This window comes from Aptenodytes patagonicus, chromosome 1 (assembly GCF_965638725.1).
Source record: "Aptenodytes patagonicus chromosome 1, bAptPat1.pri.cur, whole genome shotgun sequence".
Taxonomy (NCBI): domain Eukaryota; kingdom Metazoa; phylum Chordata; class Aves; order Sphenisciformes; family Spheniscidae; genus Aptenodytes; species Aptenodytes patagonicus.
In genome coordinates this window covers 151799579-151817167 of record NC_134949.1, presented here as the reverse complement: position 1 = coordinate 151817167, position 17589 = coordinate 151799579, and the positions used below count along the sequence as shown (strand labels likewise).

Genomic DNA, 17589 nt, shown 5'->3' with positions numbered 1-17589 from the left:
TCTCTATCGGAATCTCTGCTTGTTCATTATATGTTTTCAGATGAGCCAAAACACATTTTCTCAGCACTTTGTCTAACAAAGCAATGGATGAAGTAAACAATGTTATCTTTCTCATCAGGATAGTCTTAAGGAAATCTTAGTAGTCCTACACAGAATATACAGTTAATTATTGCCATTAAATGAGTAAAAGCAAGATTATGTTCTCTTGTAATACCCAGTATAGTTGAAGTTGATACTAAGCATCTGTGGGCTATTTTTAATTTGATTGACATATATTTGTGCTAAAGATCTTTGATAGAATTTACTCCATTTAATTTGCACAGCTATTCTGCCCCTAAATTTGAGGTGCCCTACATAGTCAGTAGGAAAAAAAAAAAAAAGGTATTTTTAAAGTCCTCTAGAGAATGGTATTCCACTCCCGCTGGGGTGTTTGAAGTCAGTGGCCAGCACCTTTTGGTGGCACTGCTGTCCATCCTAGTCAATAAGGAATTTAAGCACTTGCTTTAGAAGGGCTATGTCAATAAACATCTTCAATATAAGTACAGTTTAAATGAATGGAAGAGGAAGGCTGCGTCTTGGCTATAGAGAATGTCAGCAGACTGAAAAATTGCAGTTTTGATGGATATTCCTTTAATAAACTGAGATGTTTGTGTTCCGTTTTGGCTATTTTATAGCTTTGTTTTCTAATTTGGCCAAAGCAACCCCAACTAGGTTTGGTTTTAAATTCTGATACCAGGAGCTTTGATTTGCTCTGGTTTATCCAAATATTTTTCATCTGCTCTATTGTTATGATGTTAGCTTCCTCTTTTTCATAAGGCTGAATTAAGAGCCAACTTCTATACAGAAAATTGTGAGTGATTGCCATCACCTACATCTGCCTGAGATACTACTTAGTATGCAGCCACTCAGACTTTGCACATCTCAGCAAAAATGCTGGGAAACACTCTAAATTTGCCCTCAGCACATCCAGCACAAAATTCATGTTTAAACAGACATGAGAAAATCTTGCATGCAGCTTAATATTCTTCGATAGTCAGTTACAAACTGTAAAGAGAAGTGATTTTTCTCTTCTCACTTGAGTTCGTGCAATCAAACACAAAATCTTAGCTGCTAAAATATTCATTCTGCACTGTTTGTTTTCTATTACAGAACTCAATGTACATATTTAGCAGTACAATAATGAGGCCGATCTCTTGGCAGTAGTACGTAGCTCTTGAATTCTCAGCATCATTCAGTGATTGTTGTAGGCCACATGAAGTCCATGTGAAAGAAGGGAGAAGGGACGAGACTGCTGGCTGATCGAATCTCACCCCAAATCCTCCAAAGAACAGCAAGTGCTCCGGTGAAGCCTCCCATCTCTGTGCAGAGCTGGCCATGGTATATAAGATCTAGGGCAGGGCAAAGCAGCAGCACAGGATCCCAGCAGACTCTGAAAGGCCATCTCTTTGCCATACATTTCTGAAAATTTCCTCTTACCTAGAATTACCATCTGCGGTCTCACAGCCAGTAGAAACATGAGACTTGGTCTATATTATAAAAAATTATCTAAACCACATTATGAATAAAGTCTTGGGCTATTCTTTGTCTGTAATGATACACATGTGAAGCATCTCGAGGTCATTATGAAATAGCTATGTTGGCAATGAAAAATCAGTACAGGGAGCTAGAAAATGAAATTCTATCTCTCACTGGCATCTTTGTTTATAAGCAGAAAACATCTAAATACGTGGAGAATAGAATGAGTACATATTCCAGAATCATTCAGATCAGGAGAGAACCTGAACTAGAAAAAAATATTTGAGGACTTTCATTTTTCTCTGCAAGACATTGGTATTGCAGAAAATTGAGGGTAAAATCTTCACGTTGTTCCATACAAAACGGAACAGGAGGTTGGGGTGAAGTATCCATTCTGTAAAAAACAAGAACGAGACTGCATATGGCTAGGCAAGCTTTCAGTGTACGTCCTGAGTACACTGATCTGTGCAAGAACACTCCTTAGAGAAGATACAATTTATATCCAGTAAGCTAAGAATGAGATGAGCCCATTTACCACTAATGATGTTAGGAATGGGGATGCAATATAGATAAATCAGAGGAATCTGAACATTTATCAGGTGTTCTAATTACCAGTGGAATAATTTGTGAGAATCTGCTGGCTAGATAGTCAAAAGCAATTTCTGCATGTGAGGCTTCTGAAAATTGCCTTCCAAATAAAACTGTTAGCAAGCAGTAAAAATAAGTATATAAATAAAAATGCATAGCAAAACATTAAGACAAGCTATAATATGAGACTGGTGGGGGGTTGGGGGGTTTTTTGTTGTTGTTTTTTTTCCAGAAAAGGTGAAGGCATTTGCAAGACAATAGAAAAGTGTAATTATAGGGACAATATATGATAAAACTAATCATTTTTTAAAAAAACAATCACTCTTGGTACCAATTGCAAATGAATCAAATGGAAAATTGTTTGGTGAACATAAAGACAGAGTACAAAGGTATGATGATGCAACAGAATTGCCTTAGTTTCTTAATGTAGTTTCAAGCTATTCCACCTATCCTTTAGAATCCGATACTTGGAACAGGGATTTTTCCCTACTGGGGCTTTTTGTGGCAAAGTCATAGCAACCCTATATGAGAAGTGTCTGTTAGATTTTAAAAGAAAATTATGATTTTTTTCAGAAAGTGAGCACATGGAGATGCCACATCTCAAAACATCTTCAAGGGAAAACTGCTGTCTCTCATTTCAGTCCAATCCTGTTCATTCTTCTCTGCCTTCCTTCTTTCCCTTCTCATTTTCACCTTCCTGTTCTCTTCTCTGTTTTCTCCGAGCCAAGATTACAATTTGTCTATGAGTAGCAAAAGACGAGGAAAATGTTTACCTCCTGCAAGAGCTGGTTAACAGAAAATCCTTCTTTTGGGACTTACTTCTTTGACAGCAACATTTCACTTTTCCTCCTTTCTATTTTGAATGCCCAACAGACGCATTGATGCTGCAAGTTCCTCCCAAAAGCTAAGCTACCATATAATGTATCAGTAAATTGTATCAGCGTTCTAGCGCTTCTCTCAAAAACCAGAATTAGTCCTGGGTAAAAGGATAATTAAGCATTACTGTTGATGATGGTGACTGGATCCTCTAGTTTTTAGCCAAAGTGATATCACAATCATATTAAAGAACATTTTTAGGTAGAAAAACTTTGTTCTTTTTAATGGGAGATGTATCTTTTAACTTCAGGGAAGTATTAGATCCACTATTCTGCAGTCATGGTTATGTTGGTTGATTTTTTTTCATGAGCTAATGTACTGTTAGTAAGGTGTCAAATACCGATGCAAGCAAACAGGTGAAGAATACCGTTTATAATTGCTGTAGTTATCACCTAAGTGCAATTAATTACAACTGCTGAAATAAATCACTTCAGGATGTAAAGCTATCTTTACAGCATTCACGTTTATCTTTTTTTTTATTATAGCTGCCTTTTAAAGTACCTCATAGTATTTCTTTTTTTTTTTCTCTTTTTCTTTAATTCAGTGAGTGAGAGAAAAGCTAGTCACCTTCATTTGTGGACAAAGAGAACTCAATATGCATTCAATTACGAGTATTGGTTTCCACAGGTCTTAAGTAAACAATTAAATGTCTCCGTTCTCTTTCCCTGCTTCTGCTTCAGTCTACCCTGATGGGTTTCTCCTGAAAAGACATAATGAATTTTCTGTATCCCCTAATTTTTATTTTGTTTTACTTTAAACTAGTTGAACTGAAACTTTGCTCTTTTTGCCATCTAATTGTACTTAATAAGTGCATACAATCATGAAATCGAAGGTAGTATCATTTTTAATAGGGGAACTTCCAGGATTCTCCTAGATCAAAACACACACACCTTCTGAGAGCAAACACAGGACAGATACAGGAATAGGTCACTGAGAAACATCTTCCTCCAAAATGTTGAGAAATTGGGATTAAAAATGCAGTTTGCTTGCCAACAAAGAAGCATTTATAAAGACTGCTAACAAGAAAAAAAGCCCAGCCAGCTTCTGTAGAAGCATATGATTTGTCATCCATAACAGGGTGCCAGAGAAAGGTGCATTTTTGGACTTCATTATCGTCGTCTGGCTGGGGCTGTGTTGACAGGGGTCTCCCTCTTCCTCTGACTGAGGCTGTGTTGACAGACGTCTCCCAATTAGCCTGAAGAAGAGTTTACTAGGTAGCATTTGAGGAAGCAAAGCATATCTGGAAGCAGCTGGCTGTAAGGTGTAAAGGGCTGCTCATCACCTGCCTCTAATTGCATCAGGGTATCCTCCCTCTCCTGACAGCCTTCATCGGCAGCAGTCAATCTACCACACTCCCTCCATGCCCGTGGTGTAAACTCTGACCACTAGCTGATGGCTACAGCTTGTCTTTCAGATCACGCTTTCTCCTGACTTTAAGTGTATATCTAACACCCCTGGAAAAGCAGAACCTTCCCGGAATCCGGCTATGTCTTTCAAATATATACTCCTGCCACAAGCATCAGCCCCCTGGCAGATACTTAACTGAACTGATCCTTTCTTGCCTGCTTCCCCCACATTTTCAGCTTTGTTGCTGCTTTCATTAATTCCTCATCGCATGCTCTGAGCATACAAATTTTTCCAAGGCTAGGAAGGAGAGATGAGCTTCCTCATTGCATTCTTCCTTCTGCTACAAGATGGGTCTGCCTGTGTTACATGTGAATACAAAGTGTGGGGAACCAACAGTAAAATAAACTGATTTCACAGAGGGGAAAAATATATGTCTGAAGAGATTAAAGAGGCTGGGTTTTTTCCACGCCTCTCTGTCTTTGCATGTCTTGGATACATTTCTAAGGAAGGTTTTTTACAGAGACTAGTTCCTCAAGTGGTCTGTGTCCTTTTTGTCATGACCCCCTTCCTGCTATCGTCTTCCCATCTCTACTCACTTCCTAAAATAGACACATTATCACAGAAAAGAAGGTGAAACAAAGAAATCAAGCTTTGATCTAAGATGCCCAGACCAACAACAGCATTGGCGAAATCAAGGTTACAGGCAGTATGCAATAACAGGAATGGATACATCAATGGTTGTATTATGAAGTTGCTGATTTTCCATCAGTGTTGACTCCTGTAGCATATGTGCTTCAGGGCCACTTGACACCAATTGTCACAGCTATCTTGTGATTGCATATGCCTCTCATCCAGCCTGGAGATGTTTCTGGCCTTGACCATTTTTCCAGCAGTTTGGTGGAGACTTCTGCACAAATCACTCAGTCTCCCTAGAAAGGGAAGCAGTATGAACATGAAGAATGAAGTTTAAATAGTTTAACCTGATAGTTATAAATTATGTGGTGGTGATGTGAGAAGATGTGGTAACATGAGTTCAATTATTCCAGTAACAAAAAGGAAATGAAACAAAATCCACAGAATCTCACAGGTTGTCATGACAATTTGGCTTTCTGTTATAATAGGTTCACCTCCAAAATGGCAAAAAGTGCATTTATTGTTTATCCATGTTTGCATTATTGGAGTTAAAGTCAGTGGTACACTTTGAAAATGTATATGTTTAAGACTATGAGTAAAGCAACAAAGGTACCAATCATTTATGTTAACTGGAAAAGCCATTATGTTTGGTGAAAGTAAACAGGAGGTATTACATGGATACTTTCTACTGGGCTCTTAAAGAAATAACATCAACCAAGTTTGCTCTTGACTTGATTTCACAAAGGCATGTAGTACCAGTCTTACAAAAAAACAAATGGTCAAGGTGCTCTCTAAAAATCTTTGACATGGTAGTATATAAATATAAAACCTGCAGAAGATGCGAATAGCTACAGCACAGCCTACAAAATAACCATCTGGCTAAAAAATAAGAGAATTTAAAGGCAATCAAATAAATTCATGGGAGGGAAAATGAAGGTGTTGACACAGACTTTGGTTGAGAAGCTCCTGAGTCTCAGGTTGTCAGAACTTGGATGGCTGTAACACAGAACACACACACACACTTGGTTGTCGTGGTTGTCTTCTTCCCATGCCGTCCCCCTCGCCGTCTTACCGGCACCCACTGGAAAGCCTCCAGGACCTCCTGGAGCCTTGCCCTGCTGCAGTATGGATATTCTTACATAACCTAAAGCAACCTGACAGGGTAAATACACTTGATGGATAGAAATTTGTTCAGCATGGATGGCTTGAAGCCACAAGGTCGAGAATTTAAGGTAATTTACTGCCATTTGTCATGCTGGGGAAGTGAAGGAAAACAGACATTTCCATAGATAATATACACTCTTAGCTGTGTTGCAGGCTGAACAGCAGAGGTTGCACTTTCTTGTGGAAGTACTGAAGTCTCCAGTTCTGATATTTTCTAAAATGAAGCATTTAGAGGGCTAGAAGCAATTAGGCTGTATACAAGAAATATTGGATACCACTGAAAGAAGAACCGTCATGAATAGTCCATTCTGTAAGTTAAATGAATCCTGGGAGTGATATACTGTCCAAGTAGATGTGTCATTATCCCATAAGAAACATTATATCTTTTAAATTAATTGAAAAGTGAAGTCACCTGGCACTGAAGCAGAACATAATAGCAGTTATTTAACAGGTTGAAACAACTCCCATTGAATCACTAGTACTTATCTCCTTTGATGTAAGTAACCCAACCATTGTAAGAACAGATGTCAGTGACTGTGGATTAAGGGGACTACTACTGAAAGGGCATGATGGTCTCCTGAAGTCAGTTGCTTACTATTTAATGACGATGAATAATACTGAAAGTAGTTATTCTGAAATTGAATCTTTCTCTTCTTAGTCAAAAATATAGGTAAAATCCTGAAGGATGAGAGTCTCATGAACTTGTTCCTGACTACATGCTGCTCATGCCAGGATAAACAGCTATGCTCTGGATAATATGATAGCAAGCTTTCAAGCTTACTGACAGTGTAATGGATTTTTGGTGGGGTGGCCATGGGACGAAAAAAAAGCCAAAAAAATTGAATTCAAGACTAATTGACACAACTTTTTCAGTAAAATCTGGAAAAAAATGTAAAAAGTTCATTTTAGATCAATTTAAAATAATGTATTAAAAAACCAGAGTCTTTGTTACTCCCAGGATATTTGAAACATTTTTACTTGCAATGATTATGGTGAAATTTACCTGAGAAAAGGGGCCCCATATACTGCCTGCTACAAAATCTGCAAATTAACACTTGGGGCCACAAGTTCTGTAGCGGGAGCTGGTGTAGGGAGTGCAACAGGGCAAGGATTTCCTTTCCTCCGTTATCAGGATGCAAATCAGGAGGTAGGATTAGGACCCAGACCACATGGCAGCCCCCCTTGTGATCCTGATACTGTTTTATGGGGAAGGGGCGGTTCTGTCACCGCCACCTTGCATGAGGGCACAGCAGCCACAGCATGGCGAGGAGGCCATCTGATGCTTCTTCCCTCCTGAACCGCGGGGAAAAGATATTGGACTCTCCACGAATGAAGCCAATCTGACAAGGTTCCTGAAAGCCACGTCCTGCTTGACTAACCTGATCTCCTTCTATGACAAGATGACCCGCTTAGGGGATGCAGGAAAGGCTGTGGATATTGTTTACCTGGACTTTAATAAAGCCTTTGACACCATTTCCCGCAGCATTCTCCTGGAGAAACTGGCTGGTCATGGCTTGGACGGATGCATTCTTCGCTGGGTAAAAAACTAGCTGGATGGCTGGGCCCAAGGAGTTGTGGTGAATGGAGTTCAATCCAGTTGGCGGCCGGTCACGAGCGGTGTTCCCCAGGGCTCAGTTTTGGGGCCGGTCTTGTTCAATATCTTTATCAATGATCTGGATGAGGGGATCAAGTGCACCCTCAGTAAGTTTGCAGACGACACCAAGTTGGGCGGGAGTGTTGATCTGCTGGAGGGTAGGAAGGCTCTGCAGAGGGACCTGGACAGGCTGGATCGATGGGCCGAGGCCAACTGTATGAGGTTCAACAGGGCTCAGTGCTGGGTCCTGCCCTTCGGCCACAACAACCCCATGCAGCGCTACAGGCTTGGGGAAGAGTGGCTGGAAAGCTGCCTGTCGGAAAAGGACCTGGGGGTGCTGGTCGACAGCCGGCTGAACATGAGCCGGCAGCGTGCCCAGGTGGCCAAGAAGGCCAATGGCATCCTGGCCTGTATCAGAAACAGTGTGGCCAGCAGGAGTAGGGAAGTGATCGTGCCCCTGTACTCGGCACTGGTGAGGCCGCACCTCGAATACTGTGTTCAGTTTTGGGCCCCTCACTACAAGAAGGATGTCGAGGTGCTGGAGCGTGTCCAGAGATGGGCAACGAGGCTGGTGAGGGATCTGGAGAACAAGTCTTCTGAGGAGTGGCTGAGGGAACCGGGGTTGTTTAGCCTGGAGAAGAGGAGGCTGAGGGGAGACCTCATCGCTCTCTACAACTCCCTGAAAGGAGGTTGTAGCGAGGTGGGTGTCGGTCTCTTCTCCCAAGTAACTAGCGATAGGACGAGAGGAAATGGCCTCAAGTTGCGGCAGGGGAGGTTTAGATTGGATGTAAGGAAAAATGTCTTTACTGAAAGAGTGGTTAAACATTGGAACAGGCTGCCCAGGGAAGTGGTTGAGTCCCCATCCCTGGAGGTATTTAAAAGACGTGTAGACGTGGCACTTAGGGACGTGGTTTAGTGGTGGACTTGGCAATGTTAGGTTAACGGTTGGACTTGATGATCTGAGAGGTCTTTTCCAACCTTAATGATTCTATCATTCTATAATTCTATGATTAAATGTAGGGCTTTCTGTTAGAGGGAGACATTATTTGGTCAGAAATGTGATCAGAGGGCTCAGTCAAATAGGAGCAAGGCTCGAGAAGATTTCAGAAGATGCAGGGCTAAGACTCGGAGGCCCTGCAAAGCTTGACTTCTTTCACTGTACCTCTGCATCCTCTGACATAATCTGCCAGCCAAAAAAATTTAACCTTTAGATCAATCTCAAAGACTGCCACAGCAGAATTGGCAGTGAAATCTGCTCGGCAGCAAGAGTTCTCGTAGAGAACAGCAGGGTTTGTGTTTGTTACTCAGATGTGTCCTTCATGGGTTATTTCTTTATTTACGTTGATGGGAAATATACGAACATGGCATTTTGAATTAACACATAGTCATTTTCTACAGATTAGAACTGAGGGACTGTGGGTATTTTTCATGCTGTGTTAGTGAGAGGGATAAATGAGACCATGCACACCTTATAGCAGTGCCCCAGCAGGGTGGAACCTTAAACAAGATGAAGACGACACTTATAGGAGGAAAACATCGAGAAAATAGCACCATGACCAGAGAAGTTATTTTGTAATGCAAATATCAATATTTATCTGTATCCGATTACAGCTGAGACAGTTATATTAACTGGCTATTGTTGTTGTTAGGCTTTTAATTTGCCTTGTAATCTACATCTACTATATTAGTTATTAGATGAATAGGCATTTATTGTATTATGCATTAGAGAACAATCTAGTTTTAACTAGCATGGGCGTGCTGTTGTGTTCTAGATGGTCTATTATTATGGTTTGGGCTGGTTGAAGATTTGTTGTTCAACTTCTGTTGGAAAACGCCATTCTCTAACAAAAGGGAAATTAAGTATTGGCGTGAGGATTAATTATGACTACTAAGTGCTAAATTGATAAAGGAAGACTTTCAGAAGCTATTTCAGCTGTAGAGACCAGGTGATGTCTCATTAAATACCACAACCTTTAGAAGTAATATGATGGCATAATCACTTTTAAAATCCCATACTAATTTAAAATTTGCTTTTTTTGCACTGTATTGAGCTCATTTCAGAAGTACAGTAGCACACACTACATTAGGACTATTGTCACTTTTAAAACATTATGTTTTTTTAAATTGTTTACATCCTACGCTGACACTCCCCACTTTTTTTTACATTCTATCGGTTTGCACAGCTTCTTCAGAGCATATGTAAAGCAGTATACTTCTGTGTATGGACCTCAAATTAGTACAATCAACTGCATCTCTGAAAAGATCTAATTCTGATAGAACCAATCAGAATTTTTCTCCATCAGAAAAAAACGACGATTGTGAAAAATCATAGTTTTGCCAGTATTATGATTCTATTTTATGTGCCATACAACTCTTTAGCTGAATTATACCACCAAACTCACTGAGAAAGCATCAGCTCAGAAATTTAGGTATTCCCAAATACCTCTAAATCAGTGAACAGATACTGTTTGCAGTACCTGTTTTCTGAAATGCAATATATTTTTATACATATATATTTTTTTAATTTCTAGATGGCTACCCTAAAGAGGAAATGATTTACAGATGGAGGAAAAACTCAGTGGAGGCTGCTGACCAGAAGTCTTGGAGACTCTATCAGTTTGACTTTATGGGTCTCAGAAATACTTCAGAAATTGTGAAAACCTCTGCAGGTAAGAATGATACAAATGGTAGTGCTTGTTTTGGAAAACAAATTATCTCAAAATATTTGTTCCAAGTTTGCTTTCATTTGACTGCAATTTGATTTCAATGTTCAATGTTTAATATGAACCAATGTTTATATTAAAACCTCTAAAGTGCAGACTTCAAAACTATTGACTTTTTCTAGATTTTTGATAACTTCTTCTCTACTCTTTTTGTAATTTCACAAATCGAGGAATAAATGCTAACTTGACATGACTGTTTGTTATATACTTGCAGTTACTATATGATTCTCAGCTAAGTTTATTAAGCCATTTCTGCATTGAGACATATATTTTCACCATAAATTAAAGAGAAAGATTTTGAGCACAATGGTAGAGTTAGTGAAATTAGACACTTTCAATAATTCATTCAGCCACAGGTTTAGTATTTTTCATAATATTTCAAAGGCACTCTTTATTTCTCAGCTGATAAAGGCCTTTGCTAGTGACCTTACCAATTGATTGTAATTAAAATCTAATGATGCCTATTTTAGTTCTTCAGAAATCTTGCTGTTTGTTATAATAACAGCAACATAGGGAAAAAAGATGTCTAAATAGAATACATTATTTGAACTGGATAAATTCTCATAAAATTCAAACAATATCTGAACTTTATACATGACTCTGCAGTAAGCTCTGTGATTACCATTTGGTAAGTCTTCTCCCAGCTGCAGAAGGAACCTGCTAGAAACAACTTCCTGCTTAACTGGTGGTGAATTTTTGAAAAATCTAATTTATTTTTTTCAAAATGTAAGCAGAACTACGTTATTCTTTTGGAAACACTGTGAATAATAGAAATAATAAAAATTATTAATCTGTGAAACTACTGCTGTTGTAACTAACATCAGTAACATCAGTAATGTATTCTCAGGACTAACATCAGTAATGTATTCTCAGGACTGGATAGCAATTTTTGTAATGAAGAGTCACTAAAGCTTTAGTGAATATTTTGGACTGGTAGTTTAGCACAGCAAAATGTTGCAAACAGCACACATGTAAAAGTTCTCTTCTGTTATGGATACAATCCTTGCAGTCTGTAAGTTTCTCAGGAATGCAAATTCCTCATATGAGTCAGCCATAAGTTGAACCAGGAGTTGGTAGATAACCGTCAAGTACCAAACAGCAAATCATTGAAGTATCTGTGTATGCAGGCATGGAGCTCATTGGAAGGGATGGTATGAATAGGAGAGAAAGCCCTGCTCTTTCTGCTTTGCTTATATCTGGAGTGATGCCATTCTGAGTTTGCATCAAGAACTGCTAAGTACGCGTGCAAGAAGAATTACCAAGTCAGCCATATTAAGATGTTGACAGTGACTTGATAAAGAGATCTATTAAACTCTTCTTTGCACAGGACAAAGCCATTTTTATAGAAGTCTCATTCAAGTGAGTAAATGGTTAATGTGGAGCAAGGAAAAATACATTTCCTATGCTTTTTTTAGTATGTGCCCAGTTCTTATCAAGTTCTTACTGCTCTCGCTGCTTCTGCCCACCCATGTTTATGAGTGCAAAACCCAATAGCAGTGTTGAACTAGAGCCATCATGACATTTCTATTCTCCCAAAGGCATCACAGTAGCAGAAAGTTGTTGGCAAACTGGAGTTTATTCAAACACTAAAAAAGAAACAAACCCCAAAACAACCCTATCAGGAGGTTGTGGAAACCAACTTGGAAGAAACAATGTAAAATGTATGGGTCAGATTGTCAGCTGTGTTTTTAGGTAGAAAAACAAGTTGTGCATATGGCCCACATATTCTGGCCGGCAGATGGCTAAGAAGAGGCTCTCATTCAACAAATATGTGAAAGATGTGAAAAATAAAACACTGAGTTTGCACATGGACCTGAGTTTGCATAGAATAGACTCTCTGGCTGTATTTTCACTATCGCTTAAGGTACTTTCAAGGCCAGATCTACTGAACATCGACAGAATTTACTGTCAGGAGCAAACCCAGGGCCAGGACTTGGGAAAACTAACTGGTACGTTGGAAAACCTTGAGTATGCCCTATGCTATAGAGCAAAGATTCCCAAAATGGAGGGAGGGAGGAGGGACACAACCCATCTGGGACTGTGCAGTATGTCTCAGAGACAAAATTTAAGATAATTTTGTGACTACCTGCTGTGAGTATATAAGTATATATGAACAAGTAGGATAGAGAGGCAGCTGTGCTGTGGTACATGCCTGTTTACTGAAGGCAAGTAGCCCTATCAAAAAAGTTTGAGAATTAGGGAACCCCCAAAGCTGCTGTTTCCTACTGCGTGGACAATCTCTGGTGAAGAGAGACAGCAGCTCCTGCCTACAGGTATCCCATCTCCTTTACAGCCATGCCACAGGGGCTACAGGCGGCCAAAAAAGAGATGCCAGGTTCTGTCATGGAAGTTCTGTTGCATGTTTACACTAAAGCTGCCCAAAGAGGGAGACTCTGCTGGGGCTGCCCCTAGGACGCTATGGGTATAGGACCCCCCTCGACTTTGGGCTGCTCCCCCGACTAGCCTCTGGGACTGTGTGTGTCCCCTCTGAGCCGTGCAGGAGCCATAAAGGCCCCACCAGCCACCATCCCTTTGCAGGCTCAGGACAGAAAGGAAGAGCAGCGTTATTCAGAGTGCTGTGCAGGGAATCATTCAGAGTAATGAGATGGAGTTAGGAAAAGGGAAGCAGGCAGGTTACCAATGGCAGCTTCCTGACAAAGAGAGGTATAAACATCATCTCTTCCTCCCAAGGGAAATTGTGGAAACTACTATTACACAGGGCATTTAAAAGCAGACTAGGCAAAGTATGAGAAAAGGTACTGCAGGGAGCAGTCCTCTACTAGCAGGAGATGGATTCCAAACCCTAACATCTTTTTTTGCTTCTGACTTACACCTTTCTGCTGGCTTATGACTCTATTACTTCCCACTAAATTGTGTGTTCATGATATATATTATGAGAGCTGCTGCAGCGTTACCTACCTGTGTCCAGTTCAGGGACGCCTTTTTTCACTCCTTTTCAGCAGTGTTCTGGCTATAATGAAGAGAGGTCACACTGACCACATGGCAACGCACTGCTGTTCTTCCAGCATTTGTGTAAGCCCTTTCTTGGTAGTCATTTTCACCACAAAATGAGTAGATTTAGTACTCAGCAGAGTTCTGCTATTTGATATTCTTTCAGTCTTTCCAAACCTTTTTCAGACATCTAAATAACATTTATGTTAATCTAGGGCAATTTCAGAGGTACACAAGTAGGAAGCCAACTGTCACAAAGACTGTATTTCTGAAATCTAAGCAAGTTGAGAAATGTTGTCATCTCTTGCCTTGAACCAGCAATGGCTTAAAGCATTGCCACAGTGGGGTGCTTTACTCTTGCAAGACTATCCTCTTTTACAATAATCTGGCAGCCAGAGAAAGTTTTAATTGCCATCTGGAAGAGGTGTTCAGCTTTTTCTTGAGGATTTTTTTTTAATTTCATGCTAAGATACAAACACAACTAGATAAATATCTACTGCATATGGTGATTACATGGAATACACAGCAGAAATCACTGTGCTGGTGCCATGGTCATGAACCTTTACCTTACACCATAAGTAAGCTCTCACTGTCAGGTGATATCAAACTAATTCACAAGTACTGAAGAATTCCCTTGTTGCCATCTGGCAAGATACTCAGATACTATAGCAAGAGCGCTTTTCTTGCTACAACGTCAAATAAAGCTAACAAAGATACTTAAAGTAGAGGCAATGCTAAGCCACCTCGCACTGAGCTATGAAAAAAGGAGGAACGGCATGTAAGGAGAAAATTCTCAAATTTTAAAACTGCAAATCAGCCAACAGAAGGGTGGTCAGGAAAACAGGAGAGAGAAAGCAGAACATCATCCTTAAAAGCACTCTGTGTGTGTTTGCAGTAAACTTCAGGTTTCTGAGTCCCAGCCTTTCCAAGTATACTTGGGGGAAAGCAAGCAAACAAACAAACAAACAAAAAAAACCAAAAGAGAATTATGAAGGAGTAAAGTTCATGGAGTGAGCTGTAGTGTTGCTTGCACTTTTCTGCTGACATCTCCCCCAGGGAAAGTCTATTCATTCTTTTTAAACCACTCAATTTTTTTACGTTGCTAGATAAACACAAAGACCTTGTAGCTACTGAATCTAATTTTCATTTACTTGCAAACTTCTTTGCATCGTACAAGTCCTATTTGTGTTCTTCCTCAGATGCCTTCAGCCTGAGAGATTTTTGCAGTCCAAAGGAGCCTTTGCATAAATAAGTTCAAGATAATTCATCAGAAATAGAAAACATCATAAAAGTGCCCTATTTAAAAACTTTAATAGCTGATCGTTACAGATGAAATATACAGAACCAGACAGAAAATACCATTTCATACATTCTGAATAACCCCCAAGCATCAATACCAAACCCAATAAGGAGCCATAACTACCGCCATAAAAAGGTACACCTTCGCATACATACAATGGACGGGTGACAGTGGAGTCTGCCTGTCATACAACATCTAAATTGTGCTTTATATTTTGAAATTGCTGTTTCATCAAGTACCTCAGCTTAGATGATGCTTTCAGGCCTATATCACAGGGCTGCAAAGCAAGGTTAATACTTGTTGTCACAGATTCAGATAAAGCTCTTTGGGACAATGCTAACAACAACACAATTTAAAGTACATACTCTGTTGCAGGGGACTCAGCAAATGGCAAGTAAAAAAATACCTTAGAACAAAAATAAGAAAGCTTGTCTTTTAAGAAGATGCAAAGACCTACACAAATAGCTATTGGCAGAAGAAGGGAGGAATAGACATGTTTTTATAGGGAGGCCAAATTTCACTGGGGGAGCCCTCATCAGGTCAAGGGATGGATCAGGCGGAGACAGGCATTAGCCGATACTCCTTGACTTTGTCAGAAGACCAAAACGCTCCCAGAGATTTATCCAGAGGAAAAGATGCTCATGTGCCTAGCTCTTCTACTAGGTGAGCAAAAAACAGCTGGCTTTAGAAACCATTTCAAAATCAGCTCTTCTCTTACTTTTCACTGTTAAATGCTCCCAGCTCACTTAGCTGTAGGCACAGAGGGCCCACGACAAGTACCCACAAATGATGAGCCAAGCAGCCCGGTGGCACTACAGGGTTCAGCCAGCAGTCCAGCCATCACCCCATAGGTCCCTGTTGACAGGGCAGGACCACCACCCAGCCCAGACATTGGGCTGGCAAGGCAAGGCCAGGGTTGACAGCAGGCAGCTAAGCCCCTCAGCTTGGGAAAGGGGTTGCAAGGGGCTGGCAGAGAAAGATGGTCACAGGCTGATGAGGGCAACTGGAGCCTGTTGGTGCACTCACGGCCCTGACACTGAGTGGAAAAAAAGGCATGAGATGCCATAGTTGCTGAATGTGCTTGTGTCTGTGCATGTTTGTTTTTAATGATCAGATTCAGTCACACCCTCTCCTGTACCAGCTAACTGATCTGAAGACATTTATTTAATGAATATTCATGAAGCTCTTTTCATTTTTGAAGTCATTGACATTTTTTAATGTCCCACTGAGTCCTGATGACACATCAGAGTGTGCTTGTCATCCGTGTGTTCTTCCCAAGACAAATGTGAATTTTGGCTTTTTTTCCTTAAATACCAAATTCAGTGGGATCCAGCAGACACTACCTCATCTGGCTGTGCTGCACAGACTGTCTTTAATCAGATGGCATCCTGAAGCAGACAAGTGGAGACTCAGATAAATGCATCGCATCGTTTGAAAACAGTGCCTATTTTTACCTCCCTGGTATTCATTGCAGGAGCTTTGCCTCTTTCAGCCAGGGTACCACATAATCTCAATTGCTTTAATGGTTAAGCTTTGGTTTACAGCCCTCAGCAGACATCTACTCTGGTTTCCCATGATTCCAGACAGTGTCCACTCCTCTTCCAAATACTGTCCCCTCCTCCTCTTATCCTGTCCTGCCTGACTCCTAATGTGAGTGCAGAAGGGGAGAAAGAGAATTTGCCCTTTTTTTTTTTTTTTTTTTTTTAACCTGGCATGAGTGGAGTGGCAGCTGGATTCCAGCATCTCAGAACCTGCTTTCCCCTGATGCCAGACAATATCTTCTGTGTGTCCGGCACTTGTGTGTGGAAAAAGCCTAACACTCCCCAAAGAGGTAGAACAGAAAATGGTTTTGGTGGGAGAATTCTCCATTGCTCTGCTCTCTGGCTCTTCAGATCCCACACACCTCCCCTGGCCTTTAGACACTTCCAGAGACAACCCATTCTCATGGTTGTTGGGTCTTCCTTTGTATCAGGTAGATGTAATTATCCCCATAGCTGTCCCTGGGTTCTCGAAATTTGTGGTCTGAATTTTAGACCTTGCAAACCTACAAACTGTGCTTGCTTTTGTTCCCAAGGTTCATTAAATCAGGTTTGGGCTTTCAAAAATCTGTTTCTGTCATGTAGAAGCAAATCCTAAGAAGTTAGGAATCAAGCTAAAATCCTGAGTTGAATCTTGAAGCTGAATATAAGTTTATTTTTATAGGTGGTAGACAGAACCATACAGGGACAGTTGGTGCCAGAGGTGCCACCCTTCACCAGAATCTGCTGCCCCCATCACACTCCTTTCTGCTTTCTCACCTTACCTACACAAACACATACAACTTCTCAGAGTCCTTGTGCATCTTCTGCCCCCATGGGCCCTCATCGCCAGCAGCTCCAGTATTGCCAAACTAGCAGGTACCAGGAATGCACCCTTCGAAGCCCTTCTTGCCTAACCCTCAGTTCCAGTGCTGAAGATACCTCTGCTTGCTGCCTTCACACAGGCAGACATGCACACCGCACTAGCACTTGCAACCTAGTTTTCACTCACCTCTTCTTTATCTGCAGCTTTCTCCACAACTTTGTCCTTAATGAAATCCATGAGACCCGGTGCAAGAACATAAAATCCCATTTAAGACTTCAAATAGGCTGAAAACACTACTTAGTACTTGAAAATAATGCCTAGTACTGACACACAGAACTGACCTATGGCATACATAACAAATTCACTCTCTAACTTTTTCCCTGTTCATTTTTCACAGTTCATTATGAAATATGACTCCAATACACCTTTAAATCCAGAATGTTTATACAGCTTAAAATTACTTCGTGTGCAGCACCAAATACACAGCCTGGATTTGAATTGGCTATCATTCTTTGGCTCCTTTCAGAGGAACAGAATAATACTGAAAGTCCTTG

General features: G+C 40.6%; 1 protein-coding gene across 3 annotated transcripts in view; it reads left to right on the top strand.

Moving 5' to 3' along the window:
* Positions 1-17589, top strand: part of GABRG3 (gamma-aminobutyric acid type A receptor subunit gamma3) — a 331782-nt gene that overhangs the window by 264528 nt on the left and 49665 nt on the right. For all 3 annotated transcript variants that reach the window (XM_076358900.1, XM_076358894.1, XM_076358911.1), the window contains one exon: positions 10249-10386. In XM_076358900.1, the coding sequence (XP_076215015.1) occupies positions 10249-10386 (138 nt within the window). The remainder of the gene's footprint in view (positions 1-10248; positions 10387-17589) is intronic.